This window comes from Silene latifolia, chromosome Y (genome assembly GCF_048544455.1).
Source record: "Silene latifolia isolate original U9 population chromosome Y, ASM4854445v1, whole genome shotgun sequence".
Lineage (NCBI taxonomy): Eukaryota > Viridiplantae > Streptophyta > Magnoliopsida > Caryophyllales > Caryophyllaceae > Silene > Silene latifolia.
Window position 1 is genome coordinate 2,654,093 of NC_133538.1, and position 22,609 is coordinate 2,676,701.

At 37.2% G+C, this 22,609-nt stretch overlaps 3 protein-coding genes across 3 annotated transcripts; 1 reads left to right on the forward strand and 2 right to left on the reverse strand.

Moving 5' to 3' along the window:
* Positions 1–606: 606 nt before the first annotated feature.
* LOC141626381 (uncharacterized) lies at positions 607–3,137 on the reverse strand. The gene is made up of 2 exons (XM_074440232.1): positions 1,568–3,137; positions 607–1,505 (listed from the first exon to the last, which is right to left on the reverse strand). Exons 1-2 carry the CDS (start codon positions 3,135–3,137, stop codon positions 607–609), a joined length of 2,469 nt encoding a protein of 822 aa, XP_074296333.1.
* Positions 3,138–3,146: 9 nt separating this feature from the next.
* LOC141626386 (uncharacterized) lies at positions 3,147–3,635 on the reverse strand. The gene has a single exon (XM_074440236.1). It carries the CDS (start codon positions 3,633–3,635, stop codon positions 3,147–3,149), a length of 489 nt encoding a protein of 162 aa, XP_074296337.1.
* Positions 3,636–21,364: 17,729 nt separating this feature from the next.
* LOC141626403 (uncharacterized) lies at positions 21,365–22,120 on the forward strand. The gene has a single exon (XM_074440238.1). It carries the CDS (start codon positions 21,365–21,367, stop codon positions 22,118–22,120), a length of 756 nt encoding a protein of 251 aa, XP_074296339.1.
* The last annotated feature ends 489 nt before the right edge of the window (positions 22,121–22,609 follow it).

Here is a 22,609-nt window from a genome sequence, read left to right on the forward strand (position 1 = left end):
GTTCTGATGAACCCAGCTGTGATTTATGCCGGTGCTGATATATGTTGCTGCTGATATATGCAGGATTTTGTTGGAATATGTGTCCTCCGACAATAATGCGATCACAACTGTCGATCATGATAATCACATGTTTAAGTCTCATCTTAAAGAATACAATTAGGAAGTAATATTTTACTGTCAACTGGTCCACACATATCGGTAATGATAGGCTGACTAGAGTTTGACATTACTATCGTGCGACGGTGGTGATCAGTTGACCCCCTTAGGTCATTCCTAAAGGATAATACTCTTAATTGATCATTTAATTGATCGTATGACGATACGTGTTAATTAAATTACTTAAAATTGACGGACGATTTTGGAAGTAATATTTACGTGTCTCATTGTAATTTGATTAAATAAGATACGGTCTAAGTAATCGAATTGTTTTATTACTTAGATGAAATTATTGTTTAAGGAAACAATTACATTTGAATGAATAAATTATTATAAATACAAGATTTTTTTTTTTTTTGGTAAAATGTGAGCATTTTGTATTCATTCAATAAAGCGATCAATACATAGTTTTTGACAGTTTAATACCCTTAAGACAAATGACTAACTACATCAAACATCAATGACAATTCCTATACAGTTGAGCCATAGTCTATCACTACTAGAAACTGGCAACTGCACGAGCTGCTTCAGTCCGCTTTTCATCTGATCAATAATTGCATTAGCAATTGCACCAGGTCTTCTTAAGTTGAGCTCCAGCCTGCATCTATTCCTTTCAATCCAAATGTGATACCAACAGGCCAACTTAACCATGTTGCAGATTGTAATCTGTAACTTGGAGTAATTCTGACATGGAACCAAAAACTGCAACTGTAACCATTGCTCCACTGCTATTAAAATCTGAGAACTAAAAGCACACCCTGAAAAAAGATGAGCATGGGTTTCCACTCCCCTTTCACAGAGTACACAAAATTCAGAATCACACAGTCCCAGATGATACAGTTTAGCTCTAGTGTTGAGAGATTCTCTATGAATCAACCAACCAACAAACGCCTGCTTAGGGATGTTCCACCTATCCCACACAGACTTAGTCCATTGAACAGGGGGGTGTGGTCCCCTAATCCAATGATACCCAGAACTAACAGAATAACCCCTTGGGGCAACCACCCACTGGTTATCCTGGAAGCCACCAGCCAACATATCCCTCACTTTACATATGTTTCTCCAGTTCCAATTAGAATCCAGAGAAGGTTGATAATCAGTCCATGCACTTCCTTTCAGATAGACATGATTTATCCATAAAACCCAAAGCCTGTCTGCCTTAGTGTATATCCAGTTTACCAGTTTTCCAATAACAGCTATATTCCACACCCCTGCTGCATAAATTCCCAGACCACCTTCTTGCTTAGAACAACACACCTTATCCCATGCTACAAGAGGTGTCCTATGATAAACTTCATCACTGCTCCATAAAAAATTACGACAAATAGCTTCAACTCTTTGAATAACACCTTTAGGAATGAGAAAATTGGAGGACCGGTATTGAGCACAGATTTAATAAGGATAAGCCTACCCGCATAGCTCATCTTTCTTGCCCCTATTCCCCTGATCTTCTGAACAATCTTTTCAATCAGAATATGACAATCATGCCTAGTAAGTCTACCAGGTTGAACAGGCACACCCAGGTATCTAAATGGAAGGGAACCCTCCTTGAAACCAGAAATATGGGTGATATCAGCCCTTAGCCACTCAGGGACCCCATTAAAAACCACTTCAGACTTATCAGCATTTACTTTAAGCCCAGATGCAGCACTAAAAGTAGACAAAGCCCTTAGAATTAGCATAATAGACTTCACATCCCCTCTACAGAACATCAACAGGTCATCAGCAAATAGAAGGTGTGTCAGCTTTAAACTCTTACATAGAGGATGAAATCTGAAATACCAATGACCAACAGCACAATCCATCACTCTAGAAAGATATTCCATACACACACAAAACAACAATGGAGAAATGGGATCTCCCTGCCTTAAACCCCTCCTCCCCTTAAAATAACCGAACTGTGAACCATTCAAACTCAGTGAATAAGAAGTGGTACTAACACAAGTCATAACCAAACTTCTAAAATGCTTAGGAAACTTCAAGGCAACTAACATTTGATCCAAAAAGCTCCATTCAATGGAATCATATGCTTTTTGTAAATCCAGTTTAAACAAACATCTAGGGGAAGCCATACCCCTATTATAAAACCTGACCAAATCCTGGCAAATTAATATATTCTCCAAAATGCTTCTTCCCTTCACAAATGCACCCTGACTTTGATTGATAAGATCTGGCAATATGAGTGCCAATCTTTCACACAGAATCTTAGAAATAGCCTTGTAGAGTACATTGCAACAAGATATAGGTCTAAAGTGCTTCACACTTGTAGGCCTTTCAACTTTTGGAATTAAGGTAATAATAGTGGAGTTGACTTGGACCAACAATTGTCCAGTACTGAAAAAATTCATTATAGCTGAACAGATCTCATCCCCCACAACATCCCAGGCATCCCTGTAAAACTGACTATTAAAGCCATCAGGCCTAGGGGCCTTATCTTTGGGGATACTAAGAATGTTATGCTTGACTTCCTCAGCAGTAACAGGCTTTGCAAGAATAGAAAGATGTTCCTCAGTGCAACAATTACCTTTTCTGACTACTGATTGATTAACACAAGCTACATCAGTCTGTGTCCCCAGGAGCTCTTGATAATATTCTAAGAAAGCTTCCTGAATGCTAGCCCCTTCAGTGCAAACCACTCCATGATGGTCCTCTATTTGAAACACTTTATTCAACATATTCCTCTTCTTAATAACCTGATGAAAGTAAGATGTATGCAGATCACCCTCAAGAGACCACTGAATCTTAGCTTTTTGAGTCAAGAAGCTATCTCTAGCACTGATAAGGTCCCTCAATTCAGCAGCCAATTGCAGTTCTTGTTGAATCAAATCAACATCACCAGGTTTATGAACCAACTCCTTCTGAATGTGTTCTAAAACAGTACCAGCAATACTAGTGCTATTCTCTATGTCATAAAAGCAAGATTTATTCAGCTGCTTCAGAACAGGCTTTAGAGCTTTCAACTTTTTAACCACAGCAAACATTTTAGTCCCTTAGAACTGTCTATTACACACACTACTAACATCACTATGAAAAGTAGCAGCAGAACCCCACATATTGAAATATTTGAAACTCCTTTTGCCCCCAAGATCAGTCTTCCTATCCACCAGAGTACAGGGGCAGTGATCAAAAAGCCCCTCAGGGTGAAAGTGAGGAACAAGATCACCAAACTTATCTATCCACTCAGTATTCCCCAAAGCTCTATCCAACCTACTGTAAACTCTATCCACTGGATCCTGCTTATTGGACCAGGTAAACAAAGCTCCAGTAGCAGCTAAGTCCTCCATACAACAAAGTGACACACACTCTTGAAAATGTTCCATCTCAGCATCAGTAGTTGATCCACCCAATCTTTCAATAGGAGATAACACAGTATTAAAATCTCCCATCCATAGCCAAGGTTCAGTACAGGATTGGGCCACACCCTTCAGAAAATTCCATAAGCTCACCCTCTCATGCAACCCATTATGAGCATAAATCATTGTGAGGTAAAATTGCTTCCCATCCAACCTGGAAGTAACTAACATATGGATATATTGTGCATCATAGGCCAAAAAATGAAGCTAAAAAACAGTAGGTTTCCACATAATCCATATTCTTCCTCCCTTATGCCAACTACAGTTTGTGGTGACACTCCACCCATCACACAATGAGGTATTTTTCTTAAGTAAACTATTAGGTTTGATCTTAGTTTCAAGCAGACCAAACAAACCCACCCCATTATTATGCATAAACCACTTTACCACCTTCTTTTTATTCAGGTCATTTAGACCCCGCACATTCCTGAAGCCAATCTTATGCATGACTTGATGCTCCTGGGGGATCCTTACCACTCTCTATTACCCTCCCCTTAGGAGTAACAGAGTTATTCAAAGCATCAATAAACGTATACTGACTAAATTTTCCAGAAAGCCTCACTCCCACAATGTCATCATGTCTGTTTAACCTCATAATATTCTTAACAGGGGTAGGTTTAACAGTAGACCTGGCACTGGCAAGAGGAGGAAACATCGCAGGAGTAAGCACAGGAGGAGCCTGACTAGTAGTCTGCACAGGCACAACTTTTGCTCTCCATATCTGTGTCCTCTGATTCTTACTGACAGCTGCCACCCCTTGCTTCCTACCTATGGGTTTCTTAGGTTTCCTACACTGAGAGGCATCATGACCTAGTCCCTTACAACTGACACAGGACACAGGTCTCCATTCATAATCAACCCTCACCTTAACCAGATTACCACAATCATCCACAAACTTGACAAAGTCTGGTAACTTCTGGTCCATCTGCAACTCCACCAGAACCCTAGCATAGCTGAGTCTAACCTTATCATGAGTATCTTTATCTCTTTGAACATATTTTCCAACAAGCCCTGCAATTTTAGGCAAGCAGTCCCCCCAAAATTTCAAAGGAATACCAGCTAACCTAACCCAGACAGGGACAACATCAACCTTATCTTTAACAAAATCCATATTCTCAACCCAAGGTTTAATAACAACTGGTTTATTCTCAAACAAATAATATCCAGCTTTTAACAGAGCTTCCCTACTTTCATGTTTAGTAAATCTGACAATAAACATCCCATGATCAAGAAACGAAACCCTATCAATGCCAAACTCATCCCACACACTATAAACATAATTCTCAATGACCTCCCATGGTGGGTTAGCACCTAAAATGTAACAGAAGACCGAGTTGTTCCAGAAGGCTACCTCATTTTTGACGTCTTCAGCAGAGAATTGGAGAAGATCTTCCACTTCCTCCTCCTCATCTATCACCTGAAGAACTGGGACATCACGTCCTTCACGCCTGAGAAGCCACCCTTCTTCATTCGGTGCTCCAACAGCCTCACTCAAGTCCAGCACAGGAATTCCATGTATCTCCCTGAGAGACTTCATTTTTCGTGCTTCCGCCGTTGAAGGTCGCTGAAAGTTACCACCTTTACCATTATTTTTCGAAGAACTATTACCAGCGGACCCAGTATTTGTGTTTTTAAGATTTTTTGATGATGAAATTAAAGGAGAAAAACGATTATTGAGAATCTTCATAGCCGTCATAACCCTAACTCCAAGGCAGATTTTTTCATGTTTTTAGAGCTTTTCCTCTCTCTTGTTTCTCTCTCTTTTTCAATATGTAATTTTATCTTGATATAATTATAACAATTATTATAAATACAAGATGTTGTCATTTAAAATTGGTGAATTATTTTGGTACAAATAATTATGAATTACTAAGTCAATTTCGTATATGACGTATTTTTATTAATGCGTTGATTTTTAATATGTTAAAAATACATAACATTTTTACATGACATGCTACATGTGACAAATTGACAAAATAAAGTGTAAAATGGTTTTTCCATTTTACACTAAATGGACCGAAATAATGGGGAAGTGTTAGGTATATATTATGTTAATTATGTTAGTGGTAAGCATAATGATGTTAGCCTAATACTAGCCATGCATACCTACATAATCTTGTGAAGACCACATTGTGCATGCATTGGCCATTCTCTCCCTCCCATACCCGATTTTTCCACCCTCCATGCAAAGAGTTTTTGTCTTATTTTTGCTTATAGACTACTCTTGAAAAAACATTATTCATTCATTCATTTTGACATCTAAAATAAGAGTTTTTAGAGAGAGATAAAAATCTTCCCTTTTCTTCCTCCTCTTAGCCGAAAATAAGAGAACATAAATAAAGATTTTGGGTCAATTTTATTTAAAAGTTAATATTGTTCTAGTAATAATAATATTAATTTGTTAAGAGTATTTCTTGGGTATTATTCCTTGGGAGGGATTCTATACTTGAATCCTTTGTTCATCCATTTTAGGAGAGCTCAAGAACAAGTAAGAAGGACATCTTACTTGTGCCCTTTGATCCGAAATATCAATGTAAGAATGAAGATTTCTTCCTTATTTTACTTATAGTTTGCATGCATAAGATCATCTTTTAATTTTATGACTAAATTAAAATTATAACATATATGAATATGTTGAGTAAAGAGATATAGATTTCTAACAAGTGGTATCAGAGCCTTGGTTGTTTGCATGCAAATCGGTTATAGTTTTTCCGAGTTATACGATTAACATATAAAACTTGTAAATTTGTGTTATTATGAAATATCACGAAATAAATTATGCATGTTGAAGTTTCTGGTTCTAAAATGTTTTTAGGATATTTTGGTTAATTTATGGATTTTTATTGTTCATCTTATATATTAATGGCATTAAAAATGTGATTTTATGATTAAAATGTCATTTTTGGACTAAAATTAGCTAAACTTAGTATTTTCCAGTGATTTTTGGATATGTTATCACATGTTGTCATTTTCGGACTAAAAAATAGGTTAATATGAGATAAATTTCGAATCCGGTCATAGAAATTTAGTATGTTGTCACATGCAATTTTACAAGATGTATGTAAAATAATAGGCTATAATGAAGTCTTCATGCATGATTTATGAATTTTTGATGAAAAATAGCATAAATAGTGACTTAATTAGTGAATAATTGCTAAAACATACTTCATGACTAAGGAAAAACGTCACATGTTGCATTTTATTATCTGTTTCAGATCTAAAATTGAAAAGTTGATGAATATAATTTTTCTCATGTTTTTTATGATTATAATTTATAAATCCGATAAACCGCAACATAGTTTTTCCGATAATTTTATGAAATTTTAACCTAAGTTTTTTGAACATTATGAGTATCATGGTATTTTTCCAGAATGTTCATAAGTTTAAATTTCAATTTTCAATTTTATTTGAAATTTTTGTGATTTATTTGAAGTTTATAGCATTTTTATTGTGATTTTAGGTCCATTAATGAACAATTTTAAGAAATATGAGTTAATTATAGTCAAATAGTTAATGGAGACTATTTTTGAGTCCTAAGAGGTTAGGGTAATTAACTTATGCATAAATATGAATTTATGTAATTTATTGTGATTTTAAAAGGTTGAATCACGCAAATCCGTAAAAACCATTAAATATACGATATTGGCTACTTAAAGGCAATTTAGCATAAAATTGGGCATGTTCAAACATATTATAATGCTGCATTTTATTTATGATTGTCATAATTTTATTTTATGTAATTTTTTGAATTATGTAATTTTACTTAGTATGGCCTTAGTTTTTAATTGGTATTACCCGAAATGTATGGGAATATCGATTCGGTTGTAATTTATTGTGATCTCGTATCACCGTTTTGTAATTTAATAGATTTATTTTATTTTAATTACAAATGTATAATAGGAAATTATGTAATTTGTTACGTAATTTAATTATTACGGAGTTCCTTGAAGACGGTGTCACTCAAGAATGCGATACATAAAGACGGTGTTACCTCGAGATGCGTGCCATAACCGAAGTTCAAGGGACCAATGGAGTTGGTTTCCGAATATGTAATAGTTAATTAGATTTTCTATTTTAGGAAGGCCATACTAGGATTTGTTTTATGTTTTGCATTATATTTATATGTTGCATGCATCGCTAAATCGCCATAACTAAAACATGCATTGTCTTTTAATCGAGTTTATCGACCGTGTCAATTAGATTTATCGTAGTTCACCGCTTTAGTTCACTTAAAACGTGATAGATAATAAATTGACATGACCTCTCGCTTAAAAATAAACAATTGAGACATAGCCTTACCAAATAGTAGAAACCATGAAAACCTATTTCGTGAGGGAGTGCACTCGGCTTTACCGGGGTACAAACCTTGTTCTGTAGGGGAAGTGGGTGATAAATGTCTACCCACCGAATTTATAAAGATGAGGGTTGTTTTCGGCTTTACCGATGCCCAAGTTGATGTAAGTTTGGATCATGGACACATTTATTCGAAATTTGGGTTGAACTCAACGAAAGTATTCTCAACGGTTGCCGGATGTGTCTCGGGCTAAAGATAAATTTTAATGTAAATTTATCGACCAAGAGTTCTAAAAGTATAATCGATTAAAAGGTTAATCCACCGAGTTATATTGATAAAGGTTTGTTTTCGGCTTTACCGATGCCTAAGTTAATATGAATTTGGGTCTTGGAATCATTTATAATAGTTGGGTAGAGGTCACGATATAAATGTTCATATCTTGTTAATTTATTTACAAGTATGATTTAAAAAGACAAATGTTAATATTTCCTTTTCCTCCATATTTGTAGTTCATTACAATGAATCCATCAAACGCTACCGCACCGATAACTATTGAGTCATACCACAATGTTTTTGACAACGTTTGCTCCAACAATGATCTCGACAATACTAGAGAACTTCATTTTGGGATAGGTTCGGATGGAAACCTTAACTTCATCACTTCTACTAGACCACCTACTACTACTAGATCTCGTGTGAGCCCGTCTCAGGAAGACTGCCTCATACAATCTATAGGATCTTTGTCTCTGGAAGATAAAGATGCCAAAACTAGTGGGAGCTCAAGCAATCAAGTTCTTTCTTCAAGGGCAAAAAGTTCAAGAAGAAGGGAAAGAAAGTGAGAAACTTCAAGCAAGTTGATGATGAGTGCCATTATTGTTATGGCATGGGACATTGGCTTAGGAATTGTCCCGTATATTTGCGAAATATAAGGGAAGGAATCATCGTTCCAAAAGGTAAAATTCCTAAGGAAATTTATGTTATTGATATAAATTATACTTCCACTAAGACATGGGTACTGGATACCGGTTGTGGTTCTCACCTTTGTAATCATTTACAGGGTTTAAGAGACGTGAAGAGGCTTAGCAAAGGAGATGTGGATCTACGCCTTGGAAATGGAGCTCGAGTAGCGGCCGAATCCAAAGGAACTTATGTATTAGCTTTGCCTAATGGATTTGAGTTGTATTTACATAATTGTTTTTATGTGCCTACACTCTCTAAAAACATTATTTCTATCGCTATGCTAGACATGGATGGATTTTGTTTTGTCATTAAGAACAATCGTTGTACTATTTCGAGGAATGATTTGGTTATAGGCCCAGCTTCTTCCATCAATGGCATTTACATTTTAGAAGCCTCAAATCCAATTAATGATATCTATAACATTCAATCAAAGAAACTCAAATCAAGTGACCCAAATGAATCGTTTATTTGGCATTGTCGATTAGGTCACATAAACGAGAATCGCATCAAAAGATTAATTTCGACTAATGTGATTACACCATTTGATTTTCAATCATATGGTACATGCGAATATTGCCTTCTTGGCAAAATGACTCGTAATCCTTTTAGTGGTAAAGGGACACGAGCTAGTGAACTATTGGGACTCATACATAACGATGTGTGTGGACCAATGAGTATCACCGCTCGTGGAAATTATGACTACTTCATAACCTTCACCGATGACTTGAGTAGATATGGGTATATCTATTTAATGAAACATAAAAGTGAAGCGTTTGAGAAATTCAAAGAATTTCAAAACGAAGTAGAGAACCAATTGAACAAAAGGATTAAGGCACTACGATCCGATCGTGGTGGAGAATATCTTAGCCTTGAATTCGATTCACACTTGAAAAGTCGTGGTATTATATCACAACTTACTCCACCCGGAACACCACAACTCAATGGTGTTGCCGAAAGGAGAAATCGAACCCTACTTGATATGGTTCGGTCCATGATGAGTCAAACCGAGTTACCAAACTCGTTTTGGGGATTTGCGATTCAAACCGCAATAAGATCTTTGAACAATTCTCCCACTAAAGCCACCGAGAAAACTCCATTTGAGATATGGAAAGGAAGAGTTCCTAATCTATCCTACATGAAAATTTGGGGTTGTAATGCTTATGTCAAAACCAGAAATGACAATAAGCTACCCCCAAGATCTGAAAAATGCACCTTTGTAGGCTATTCTAACACCCGAGGTTATTACTTCTATAAACCTCAAGAAAACAAAATGTTTGTGTCTTCTGAGGCTGTCTTCTTAGAAAGGGATTTTATTTCTAAAAGACAGAGTGGGAGAAATTTTGAACTTGATGAAGTTCAAGAGCCACAAACCGAGATAGAGACACAAGAAGATGTTCCTTCGTCGTCTAACACGGTTGTCTCTCCTCCTCTTCGAAGAATGGGCCGTGTTATACGCCATCCCGATCAATATGTAGGACTTATCGAAGAAGATGGAACACTCGATGTGTTGCTTTTAGAAAGTGACGAACCCGCCACCTACAAGGCCGCAATCTCTAGTCCAAATTCCTCCTTATGGCTTGAAGCCATGAAGTCCGAAATGGATTCTATGCATGAAAACCAAGTTTGGGACTTGGTATATTTGCCCAAAGGGGCAAGACCTCTTCAATACAAATAGATTTTCAAAGTTAAGAATGGCATAAAAGGACATGATGATGTCTACAAAGCTAGGCTAGTGGCAAAAGGATTTACCCATGTCCAAGGTCTCCATTATGATGAGACCTTCGCCCCCGTAGCCATGCTAAGATCCATACGGATTTTGTTAGCGATTGCCTCATTTCATGATTATGAAATATGGCAAATGGATATCAAAACCGCTTTTCTAAATGGGCATTTAGAAGAGGAGGTGTACATGATACAACCCGAAGGTTTTGTTGATTCTAAGAATCCTAACAAAGTGTGCAAGCTTAAGAGATTCATTTATGGTCTTAAGCAAGCATCTAGAAGTTCGAATCATCGATTCAATCATGTTATAAAGGAGAATGGTTTCACTCGAAGTGTTGAGGAACCATGTTTATACATGAAATTTAGTGGGAGCAATGTTGTGTTCCTAATCTTGTATGTAAATGACATACTACTCATTGGAAATGATATTCCAATGTTGTCTTCTGTTAAGAAGTGGCTAGGTAACCACTTCCAAGTGAAGGATTTAGGAGAGGCACAACGCATATTAGGTATCCGGATCCATAGAGATAGATCCAAGAGGATATTGGCACTAAGTCAAGAATCTTATGTTGATAAGATTCTTCGACGGTTCAGCGTGGACAAATCAAAAAGGGGTTTGGTACCTATGGTAACTGGGACTATATTGAGCAAGACTCAATCTCCCTCTGAACCCCATGATGTTGAACGCATGAAGACGATCCCTTATGCTTCCGCTGTTGGATCAATCATGTACGCCATGATATGCACACGTCTTGATGTCTCGTATGCCTTGAGTATGACGAGTAGATATCACGGAAATCCAGGTGAGAGTCACTGGATAGCCGTCAAGAACATCCTTAAGTATTTGAGAAGAACTAAGGATTCTATCTTAGTGTTTGGAGGAGACAATGAGCTACGTGTTAATGGATACACGGACTCGAATTTTCAAACGGATAGAGATGACATGAAATCACAAGCTGGTTTCGTTTTCATGCTCAATGGTGGTGCCGTTAGCTGGAGAAGCTTCAAGGAAGTCAGAATCAAGCGATTCAACAATGGAGGCTGAGTACATTGTAGCATCAGAAGCTGCCAAGGAAGCTGTGTGGATCAGGCAATTCACGGAAGGTCTAAGAGTAGTACCTAACGCCAATGATCTTATCACTCTCTATTGTGATAATAGTGGGACGATCTTCCAAGCTAAGGAGCCAAAGTCTAGTAATAGATCTAGACATGTACTTAGAAAATATCATGTAATAAGAGATTTCATTGAAAGAAAGGAAATTGCGATTTGTAAGGTTGGGACGGATGACAACATAGCCGATCCGCTCACCAAGCCCTTATCGCAGGCCAAGCATGATGGACATGTTACGTCCATGGGACTTAAACGAGTACCAAGTTTATGTTAGATTTTGAAATGAAATAAAAGTGTTGTTTTTGTTCATGTTCATAATCGAATTTGTCTTTTATCTTTTCTTTATACCTTGTTACATCCAAACGGGTTGTAGAGACAATTGAACCCCGTTAAAGTGAAGGCGGATTAGCATTGTATTCGCCCATAGTTACTTACATAAGGTGACGTTTCGAAGTGACTAGAGTGTGATGCGATTGATGCCAAATTCAAGTGCCATAGAGTCATGTGAGATGACTAGTCGATCACATAGGCAGACTGTTAGGAACACTTTGTCGGGCCTTATGACCGCTTATAGAGTTCTGGCAAATTTATATAGCCTAGTCGTGGCGAGAGCTACTATAGTATTCTAATGAGTCGATTCTTTTGACTAAAGACTATTCGCCCAGGATGACACAGTTTCAGATTAACTTTGATTTGTGTTACTACGACCTTCGTAAATGAGGTCAAATGGGCATATTTTGGGTTGTGATGGCTGTGGCTAGTCGAAGGGAATGAGTGCGATAGGAATTGTCCACCCTAATCAGGGTTATAACAATATCTCAGGGCCACTCGAGGAGTAATGAACTGTAAATGCATGGCCACGCTCGGAAGATATCTATGGTAGATGAATCCGGTCAATCAGTTATTCTCCAAATTGAGGAAACCACTCTTGATATGATCACTTGCAAGTACGACCTGAAAGACACCTTGCATTGAGTGTGAGATAGTAATAGGACAAGAGAATTGGTGACGCACACTTGTCGAGGACAAGTGGGAGATTGTTGGAATATGTGTCCTCCGATAATAATGCGATCACAACTGTCGATCATGATGATCACATGTTTAAGTCTCATTTTAAAGAATACAATTGGGAAGTAATATTTTACTGTCAACTGGTCCACACATATCGGTAATGATTGGCTGACTAGAGTTTGACATTACTGTCGTGCGACGGTGGTGACAGTTGATCCCCTTAGGTCATACCTAAAGGATAATACTCTTAATTGATCATTTAATTGATCATATGATGATACAGGTTAATTAAATTACTTAAAATTGACGGACGATTTTGGAAGTAATATTTACGTGTCTCATTGTAATTTGATTAAATAAGATACGGTCTAAGTAATCGAATTGTTTTATTACTTAGATGAAATTATTGTTTAAGGAAACAATTACATTTGAATGAATAAATTATTATAAATACAAGATGTTGTCATTTATAATTGGTGAATTATTTTGGTACAAGTAATTATGAATTACTAAGTCAATTTCGTATATGACGTATTTTTATTAATACGTTGATTTTTAATATGTTAAAAATACATAACATTTTTACATGACATGCTACATGTGACAAATTGACAAAATAAAGTGTAAAATGGTTTTTCCATTTTACACTAAATGGACCGAAATAATGGGGAAGTGTTAGGTATATATTATGTTAATTATGTTAGTGGTAAGCATAATGATGTTAGCCTAATACTAGCCATGCATACCTACATAATCTTGTGAAGACCACATTGTGCATGCATTGGCCATTCTCTCCCTCCCATACCCGATTTTTTCCACCCTCCATGCAAAGAGTTTTTGTCTTATTTTTGCATATAGACTACTCTTGAAAAAACATTATTCATTCATTCATTTTGACATCTAAAATAAGAGTTTTTAGAGAGAGATAAAAATCTTCCCTTTTCTTCCTCCTCTTAGCCGAAAATAAGAGAACATAAATAAAGATTTTGGGTCAATTTTATTTAAAAGTTAATATTGTTCTAGTGATAATAATATTAATTTGTTAAGAGTATTTCTTGGGTATTATTCCTTGAGAGGGATTCTATACTTGAATCCTTTGTTCATCCATTTTAGGAGAGCTCAAGAACAAGTAAGAAGGACATCTTACTTGTGCCCTTTGATCCGAAATATCAATGTAAGAATGAAGATTTCTTCCTTATTTTACTTATACTCCCTCCCATCCACTCCAAAGGTAACATGGGCCCACATTTTGTGAGAGGAAAAGTGGGTCCATGTTACCTTTGGAGTGGATAAGAGGGAGTAGTTTGCATGCATGAGATCATCTTTTAATTTTATGACTAAATTAAAATTATAACATGTATGAATATGTTGAGTAAAGAGATATAGATTTCTAACAGATTTTGAATGGCATGAAACAAATTTAATTTTAAAAAAAAAAATTACGAAAATGTAATAAAAATGGTTACTAAAACAAAAACTATTGTAAATACATTTCACAAATACCCACGCATAATATTCAACAACAGGTTTTAAAAAAAGAACCGTTGTAAATACCTTTCACAAATACCCGCGCATAATATTCAACAACATGTTTTAATTAAAGAACCGTTGTTATTAACAATTTCAACAACGGTTATTTTACGTATACCTGTTGTTAAAAGTCTTCACAATTTTGGTGGGAATGATACAACAACGGTTTTTTATATGATAACCGTTGTTATATCCTTCCCACCAAACTTTTTTCAAACTTTCCACAATGACTTACTCGCAACAACAACGACTTTTAAACGTTGTGAATACATTCCACAACGGTTTTAGTAAATAACCTAACCGGTTTAAATACCTTTTACAACGGCCACTTTAACAACGTCCGCTTTTTGTTTTAACAACGGTTTTTACCCGTTGTTATAGCATGTATCTGTAGTAGTGAAAGTACAACTGTGAAAGCTAAACAACTATAAATGAAAGCTAAGTCTCTTGACGTCGGAAGCTAGACTCGAGTGATGACTCCCCATGACTGCCCCATAGCTAAAGAACTGCATCACCTGTCACAATCTGCTCACCATCCTCGAATGGATCACCACAGATTTTATTATAACAACGGGGTTAGTTACTGAATAATCAAAGCAAGACAAGTACGAAAGATAAATACTGATCATCAGCCATCTCCAACTCCCAATCACAACAATCAGCGGTGGGGGACCGCAGCCACAACCACCATGGTCCCGCTCATCAACGAGCAATAATCCCTGTCCCTTAATGTGTGCATCCTCTCCCGTGGCGGGTTCCATGGAAGGAAAACTAGGGTGTGAAGCCACTCCCTCAAGTGACTCCACCACAATCATAACAACACCAACACAACACTAGTAGATGATCACAATATCAATCGTACATCAATTACCACATAAATCTCAATTCAATTAAACAGTAAAACTGAGTAGGAAACCCTACCTTAGCACAACTGCAAGAGACACAAGCAAGGTAATCTAGAACGGTTCTTCTACGAAGTCCTCACCTAACAACAACTACATAACAACAATCACTATATGCAAAACCCCTTTTTTCCCCAATTCACAATTCAAGCCAAACCCTAAAAGATTAATCAAAGAACTAAGGAAATCAAGGACTTACCCACGATAGAATGAAAGATGAAGAGACTTGCTAACAATCACACACACACACACAAGGGAGAGATTTGGAGAGGATTAGAGCGTCGTTGATTATTTAGGTTTTGTAAAATGTAATTAGAAACTGATTAACGCATTTTATATAGCTCTAATCATCTCTAAATCAAACCGTGGAAATAACACCCGTCAGACCGGATACTCGGTTGAGTATAGAGTATACTCGGCCGAGTACCCTCTATTCGGTCGAGTATTCCACATACTCGGCCGAGTATTCCTGGGCAGTAAGCTGACCAGAATACACGACACCCCTTACTCGACCGAGTAAGCCATATTCGGCCAAGTATAGTCTTAGGAAAACCATAGTATTACAGCGACTTACACTGATTTTTTTGCATATGGCATTAAAATTTTGTGATCAGTATGGACGGGTTTACAGTTGGTTATAACATGCGAAATTGCCTCACACACGCTCAAAAGAAAGATTTCGAAAGTAATATACGGAGTATATGCTATTGGACATTAACCATAGTGTTTCCCAATGATGATGTATGAATGCAAAGAGGGACATGTGCAAATGTTTTACCCAGCAATAATGGTCGCAACATTCTATTGGTGAAAGCTTAGATCCCCTTAAGGTAATAGATAATAAATAATCTTATTCTTATAATAATCTTATCATTATATTACTTTTGCTCAAAATTGTCAATTAGGTCATTCTTATAATCATATGATAATGTTTAAATATGTCTTTTGTGGAGTTTAGGCATAGCTTATTAGCTTAAGACGAAATATAAGGCAATGTACCACAGATGAAATCGAAGAACCAAAGCTCTTTTTCCGCGGCGGAAGAACATTGAACCTTTAGCTTATAATTTTGATCTTCTATTGAACCTCATGTTCTCTTATGAGTAAGTGGTAATGCATAAAGTTGTCAATGGTTTTTATTTTTCACAGCTACATCTTCACATAAATATGATATATCTTCTTGAAATAACTACTCACCTCAATGTTTACCAATATCTGCTTCTTTTTATCCTTCTATCATGGTTAATTGTTTTTCTTTTTCCTTTTTTTTGAGAAAATTCAAATGAAAGAATAAACGAGGGGCAGTAAACATTCAATTTTAGAGAGTTCTTTATATCGAATTAGAAAGAAGGTTTATCAAATTTGCATATTTTGTACCACTTTTTTTTATGATGCATTGACTCATTGAGATGCACAAATTATGTTCATTAAAACAAATTGACAATTTGAAAGTATAACCACCAAAATTGGGTTATTGAATAGCATCATGGTTTTTACATTATTATGTTCTTTGTGTGTCTAAAGTCGTTTTGATAAACAAACGCGACTCTGATGATTTTGTCATGTGGAAAATTATACTCTAAACTACTTTGTAAGGCGAACTACTATATTGTGTATAGAAATATCCTGATATACAATAATGTGAAAAAGTTATAGGGTGGATATCACGGAGGCTAAAGCGGTGGCAGTGGGTTTAACAGTGGCGAGGCAAATGGGGGTTACCTCAGTAGTACTTGAACCTAATTCCCAACACCTAATATCGATGCTCAAAGGGGGGAGGGGGGAATAGCCCCGACCTTTTACTTGGGGAATGTTATGAAAGAGATCTTAGATATTGGAGTAGACTTTGATCATTTTCGATTCAGTTGTGTGAGGCAGAGCGCGGAAAATGAGGCGGCCTATAGCTAGAATAGCTAACTATACGCCTATAGGTCACTCGACAAGGGTCTGGGTTTATATGTGCCCAAATGCTATCATAGACATTGTATCCTCCGACTTTATGTCGAACTTTGCTTAATTAATCAAATTTCTCTTTTTTTCTCAGAGTATTATTCTCTTTTATACACATGGTTTTAATTAGGAGATTTGTTTGAGTAAGAGTTCTTATAGATTTTGGGCAATTTTTCTCTTGCTGCATCATAGATGTTTTTCAAGGTTTTGCGCGAGACAGTAGTATTTAACTACCGAAGATGATGACAGGCACTGGGATGTCTCTAATAAACTTGATCTCAAATAAGATTTTATGTAGAAGATTGATAATAAATATACATCTATCTAAATAATTTAAACATGTTGAGTAAGAGATTTAATTAATTATCCCATAGATTATGACGAAATATTATAACTTAATTATATATATATATATATATATAATATATATATATATATATATATATATATATATATATATAAGAGGCTTTTTTCGAGCAATTTTAGGCTGTCTACATCATCTTTTTTTTTTTTTTAGTACTACAAACATTCAAAGAAAGGATGAGAGAGAAAGTTAGAACCCTAATTTTCTTACAGTAATTGTTATTGATTAGATGCAATGGCTCGATCAAAAAACAAACACAATAATAATCCTTCACTTAATACATGAAGAAAATCACAAAAAAACGATGGTATTAATCTTTCGAAAGGTAAAGGGAAATCAGCAGCGCGTCACATTCGATTTTCGTCTGCTGAGTTTGAAGGGGATTTAGAATCGATTGTTGAACTTGATAAATCGGAGTCAGAAGTTCTAGAGCAGGATGAACCTAGAACATCTTCACCGCCGTTGCTTCGTATTACAAAGGAGGATGTTGCGGCTGAGGTAAAGTTCTGGTCTACTTCTATCTACTGTTATATACTTGGAGCGAATCCACCGAGTAATGTCATCAGTGGTTTTGTTAAGAGGGTGTGGCAGGAAAATGGGGTAGATATGGTTTCTTTCCTTCCCAATGGGATCTTCTTAGTTCGATTTAAGACCAAGGACCAACAACAAACTGTTTTGAAGAATGGTCACCTCATTTTTGACAATAAGCCTGTCATAATTAAGGAATGGTCCCCTGATGCAGAATTGCTTAAACATGATGTATCTAGGGTCCCAATTTGGATGAAAATTTATGGCTTAGATCTCAAATTCTGGGGTGTTGACTGTTTGAAGAAGTTGAGTGGAATTGTGGGACAATTTGTTAAGTGTGATGATGCCACTGCTACCAGAGCTTTTCTGGGGTATGCTAGGGTTATGCTTGAGGTAAAAATTGGGCAACAGTTCCCCTCTGAATTGTCCTTCATTGATGAAGTGGGTAGGGTTCAGACAGCTAGGCTGGTCTATGATTGGCTTCCCACCACCTGCACTGCTTGTCGTGGAATGGGGCATACAGCTGATATATGCAGGAAGGGAGATGGGGCTGTTGGAACTCGCAGGGTATGGAAACCAAAGGTCAATGCTCAACAGAAACAGAATCAGGCAGGGGTAAAGAACAAGGCGCCTATGCCTCAGAAGAAGCAGGCTGGCCCACAGAAAGTTACTCCACCTAAGACTGTGGCACCTAGTGTCCCCACTCCAGTGGTTACTCCTGTGGTTCAGAGAGCTCCTCTTGTGGTGCTGACCAAGGGACCTGTTACTGAGCCTTCTATGCCTTGGAGGATGCTGACTAGATTGATGAGGGGAGATAATGCTGAAAGGAGGCTGTTCACTCCTGGAGGATTGTCATTTATGGAGTCCTTGACTCTTTCTCTTCAAAAGTCTAAAGCAGGATTGATGGAAAGGGTTTTGTTTGAGAAAGGAGAATCTAGTAACCTTCATACTGATAATGGGTAGCTTGGGGTTCTGGAATGTTCGAGGTATGAATAAGACTAGTAAGCAGAATGAAATAAAATGGTTTCTCAACCACAATAAAGTAGGTTTATTTGGTTTATTGGAAACTAAGGTTAAGTCTATAAATTGGAATAAAGTTAGGAGTAGCCTATGTGAGGATTGGTCTGTATGCACTAATTCCAGTTGTCACAAAGGTGGTAGGATTTGGTTGATTTGGGATCCTGGTATGTTTGTGGTGACTGTTCAGGAGGTTACTGCTCAATGTATTCATGCTCAGATCCTGGATAGGGGAAGGAATATATCTTTTTGGCTGACTATGATATATGGCTTGAATAAACCAGCTGAGAGAGACAGTCTCTGGCAAAGTCTTAGGAAGTATCATCATAGCATTAGGGGGCCTTGGATAACTTGTGGGGATTTTAATGCTGTGATGGATATTGATGAAAGAATTGGTGGAGCACCTGTTACTTTGCTTGACATTAATCCTCTCAAACAGCTGGTGCAGGGGTGTGAATTGTATGAGCTTAAGGGATGTTGAATGCTTTTCCTGAAAGCTATGCAAATTTCCTTCCTGAAGGTTTATTTGATCATTGCCCATGCCTTATTAACTTTGAGGAAGCAATTCATAATAGGAAGATGCCTTTTAAATATTTCAATATGTGGGCTAGTGCACCTAACTTTCTGGAAACTGTTCAAAATAGTTGGGAACCTGAAGTTAGGGGCAATGCTATGTTTAATGTGGTGACAAAACTCAAAAGATTGAAAAAAGATTTGAAGGCACTGAACAAGGAACAGTTTAGTGACATTGAGAATCTTACTCGTGTTGCTGAGATGTCTTTGGAGCACTATCAAACCTTGCTCAGGGAGGATCCTCTTAATGAGAGGGTGTGCCAGGCTGAGAGTGAGTGTGCCAAAGAGGTCAGAATGCTACAACAGGCTAGGAATGATTACTTACAACAGAAAGGTAAAATCTCATGGGCTTTGGATGGTGATGAAAACTCAGCTGTTTTTCATTCCAGTATTAAAAAGAGAAGGAGGAAAAATAAAGTTTTCCAGGTGAAAGACATGGGGGGCAAGTTATGCTCTAAAAATGAGGAGATAAAGCAGGCTTTTGAGGAGTTTTATATCTCTCTGTTGGGCACCTCTCTGCCAGTTTCTCAGGTGAACAAGAAGATTGTCCAGTCAGGGCCATGCCTTACAATGCACCATTGTGAGGTCTTGATGGAGCCTGTTACTGGGGAAGAGATTAGAAGAGCTATGTTCTCCATTCCAGGGACTAAGGCCCCTGGTCCTGATGGTTACAGCAGTCAGTTCTTCAAAGATTGCTGGCCCATTGTGGGGCAGGAGGTTATAACAGCTGTTCAGAATGTGTTCAGGTCAGAGCAGCTACTTAGGCAGTATAATAATACTATTCTCACTCTTGTGCCCAAAGTAGAGATCCCTGAGTCAGTCTTATAGTTTCGCCCTATAGCATGTTGTAATACTATCTACAAGTGTGTTTCCAAGGTGATTTGCAACAGGCTGAGTAGAGTGCTCCCAGATATTGTCAATCCTTCCCAGAGTGCCTTTGTTCAGGGGAGAGATATTGTAGGCAATATACTTATATGCCAGGACCTTATCAGGTTATACAAGAGGAAAAATTGTTCACCCAGAATGTTGATGAAGCTAGATCTTCAAAAGGCGTATGATAGTATTGAGTGGGGTTTTGTGGAGGGAATGTTGAGAGCACTTAAGTTCCCTCAGCATATGATAACTCTGCTTATGAATTGCATCACCACTCCATCTTTCTCTATTGCTTTAAATGGGGAGGTTTTTGGGTTCTTCCCAGGCAAGCGTGGATTGAGGCAGGGAGACCCTTTATCCCCCTTGATCTTTACCCTGTGCCTAGAGTATTTGAGTAGAACTTTGATGGTAACCCAGAGGCATCCAAAGTTCAAGTTTCACCCCCTTTGTAAAAGAATTGAGCTTTCCCACTTATGCTTTGCTGATGATTTGATTCTTTTTTGCAAAGGAGAAAGGGCCTCTATTGAGTTGTTGTTGCAAGCTTTTAAGTTCTTTTCCAAGGCTTCTGGTTTGAAAATGAATAAGGGGAAATCTAATTACTATTGCAATGGTATGGATGATTGGCTGGTTCATGAGATAGGGAGGGTTACTGGTATGAAATTGGATACTGTCCCCTTTAAGTATTTGGGGGTAACATTATCTCCTAAGAGATTATCAATTCTAGACTGTACTAGGTTGGTTGATAATGTTGTGGATAGGATTCGAGGTATGGGGGCAAAACATCTTTCTTATGCTGGCAGAATGGTTATGATTAGGGCTGTTCTTAGTACTCTTCACAACTATTGGGCTCGTATATTCATTCTCCCCAAAACTGTGTTGAAAAAGATTGACTCCATATGAAGAGAGTACCTCTGGCATGGGCACCAAGCTAGTTCTAGTCCAGCTTTAGTTGCTTGGGATCGTGTGTGCAGGGCTAAGAGACAAGGAGGGAGTGGGTTACATAACTTGATGATCTGGAATATGGCAGCAGTGGCAAAGTATGTTTGGTGGATTGCGACAAAAGCTGATCACTTGTGGGTTAAGTGGGTGCACGCAATCTATATTAAAGGCAGGAATTGGAAGGATTATGAACCAACCTCTAATTCGAGTTGGGCTTGGAGAAAGATATGTCAGACAAAAAATACATTCAAGGAGCTCTTACAGCCTGGTTCTGGAGTGATTGCGTTTTATTCTACTGCTTTGGGATACAAATGGTTACAAGGTCAGGATAATGCTTGTGAGTGGTATCCATGGATCCTTAATACGTGGGTGGTCCCTAAACATGGCTTTATCAGCTGGTTGATGGGTCATAACAGGCTTCTTACTCAAGATAGATTGATGAACATGCAGATTATTCAGTCGAATCTGTGCTATCTCTGTGGTTTGCAGCAGGAAAATCATCATCACTTATTCTTTAAGTGTGAGTATAGTAGGAGGTGTTGCAGTTTGGTTGCTGTGTGGTGTGATGAGATGCTACCTGATGAAGAGTGCATTCAATGGTGGTGTCAAAAGCGTTACAGGAGTCTCAGCAAGAAGAGAATAGTTGGGATTATTTTGGCAGGCCTGATTTATCATGTGTGGATGGCTAGAAACAAATGCAGGGTGGAACAGGCTGTAATTCGTCCAGAACAGCTTGTCAAATTTGTTCAGATAGATGTTTGTAATAGAGTTAAGAAGTTTAAGACTAAGTGTCAAAAGGCTAATGTTAAAACTTGGTTAGATAAATTTGTTAAGTAACGAAGGAAGTTAGTATTACTATGCCTTCTAATAGTTTGTAATTGGCGATTATGATCTTTTAATGAGAAGCTTACATTTTCCCAAAAAAAATACATCATCTTTTTAATTCTAGGAAAGTATATTATAAAATCTTGCAAGATTATGACAAAGATGCTGTATAATATTTTTAATCTCAAAGCTATATTTTACATTAAAGAAAAAAGTTTGATTATCAATCTAACAAAAAATTATAATGTAGAATAATTAGAAACTTAGATATTTGGATTTGTAGCGAAAAATGCTTTCATTTGAGTAAAAATTTCATATTATTTATTACTTCCTCCCTTCTATGGAATTGTTTACATTTACCTTTTTTTTCACAAATATTTAAAAAATGGGATATCTCTACTTTTCATATATTTACTTACACAACTACTCTCTTGTAAGACCCTCATATTTCAGCACCCATCCACCGAAAGGTATAAAAGTAGGCAGAGTATGTGGGTCATT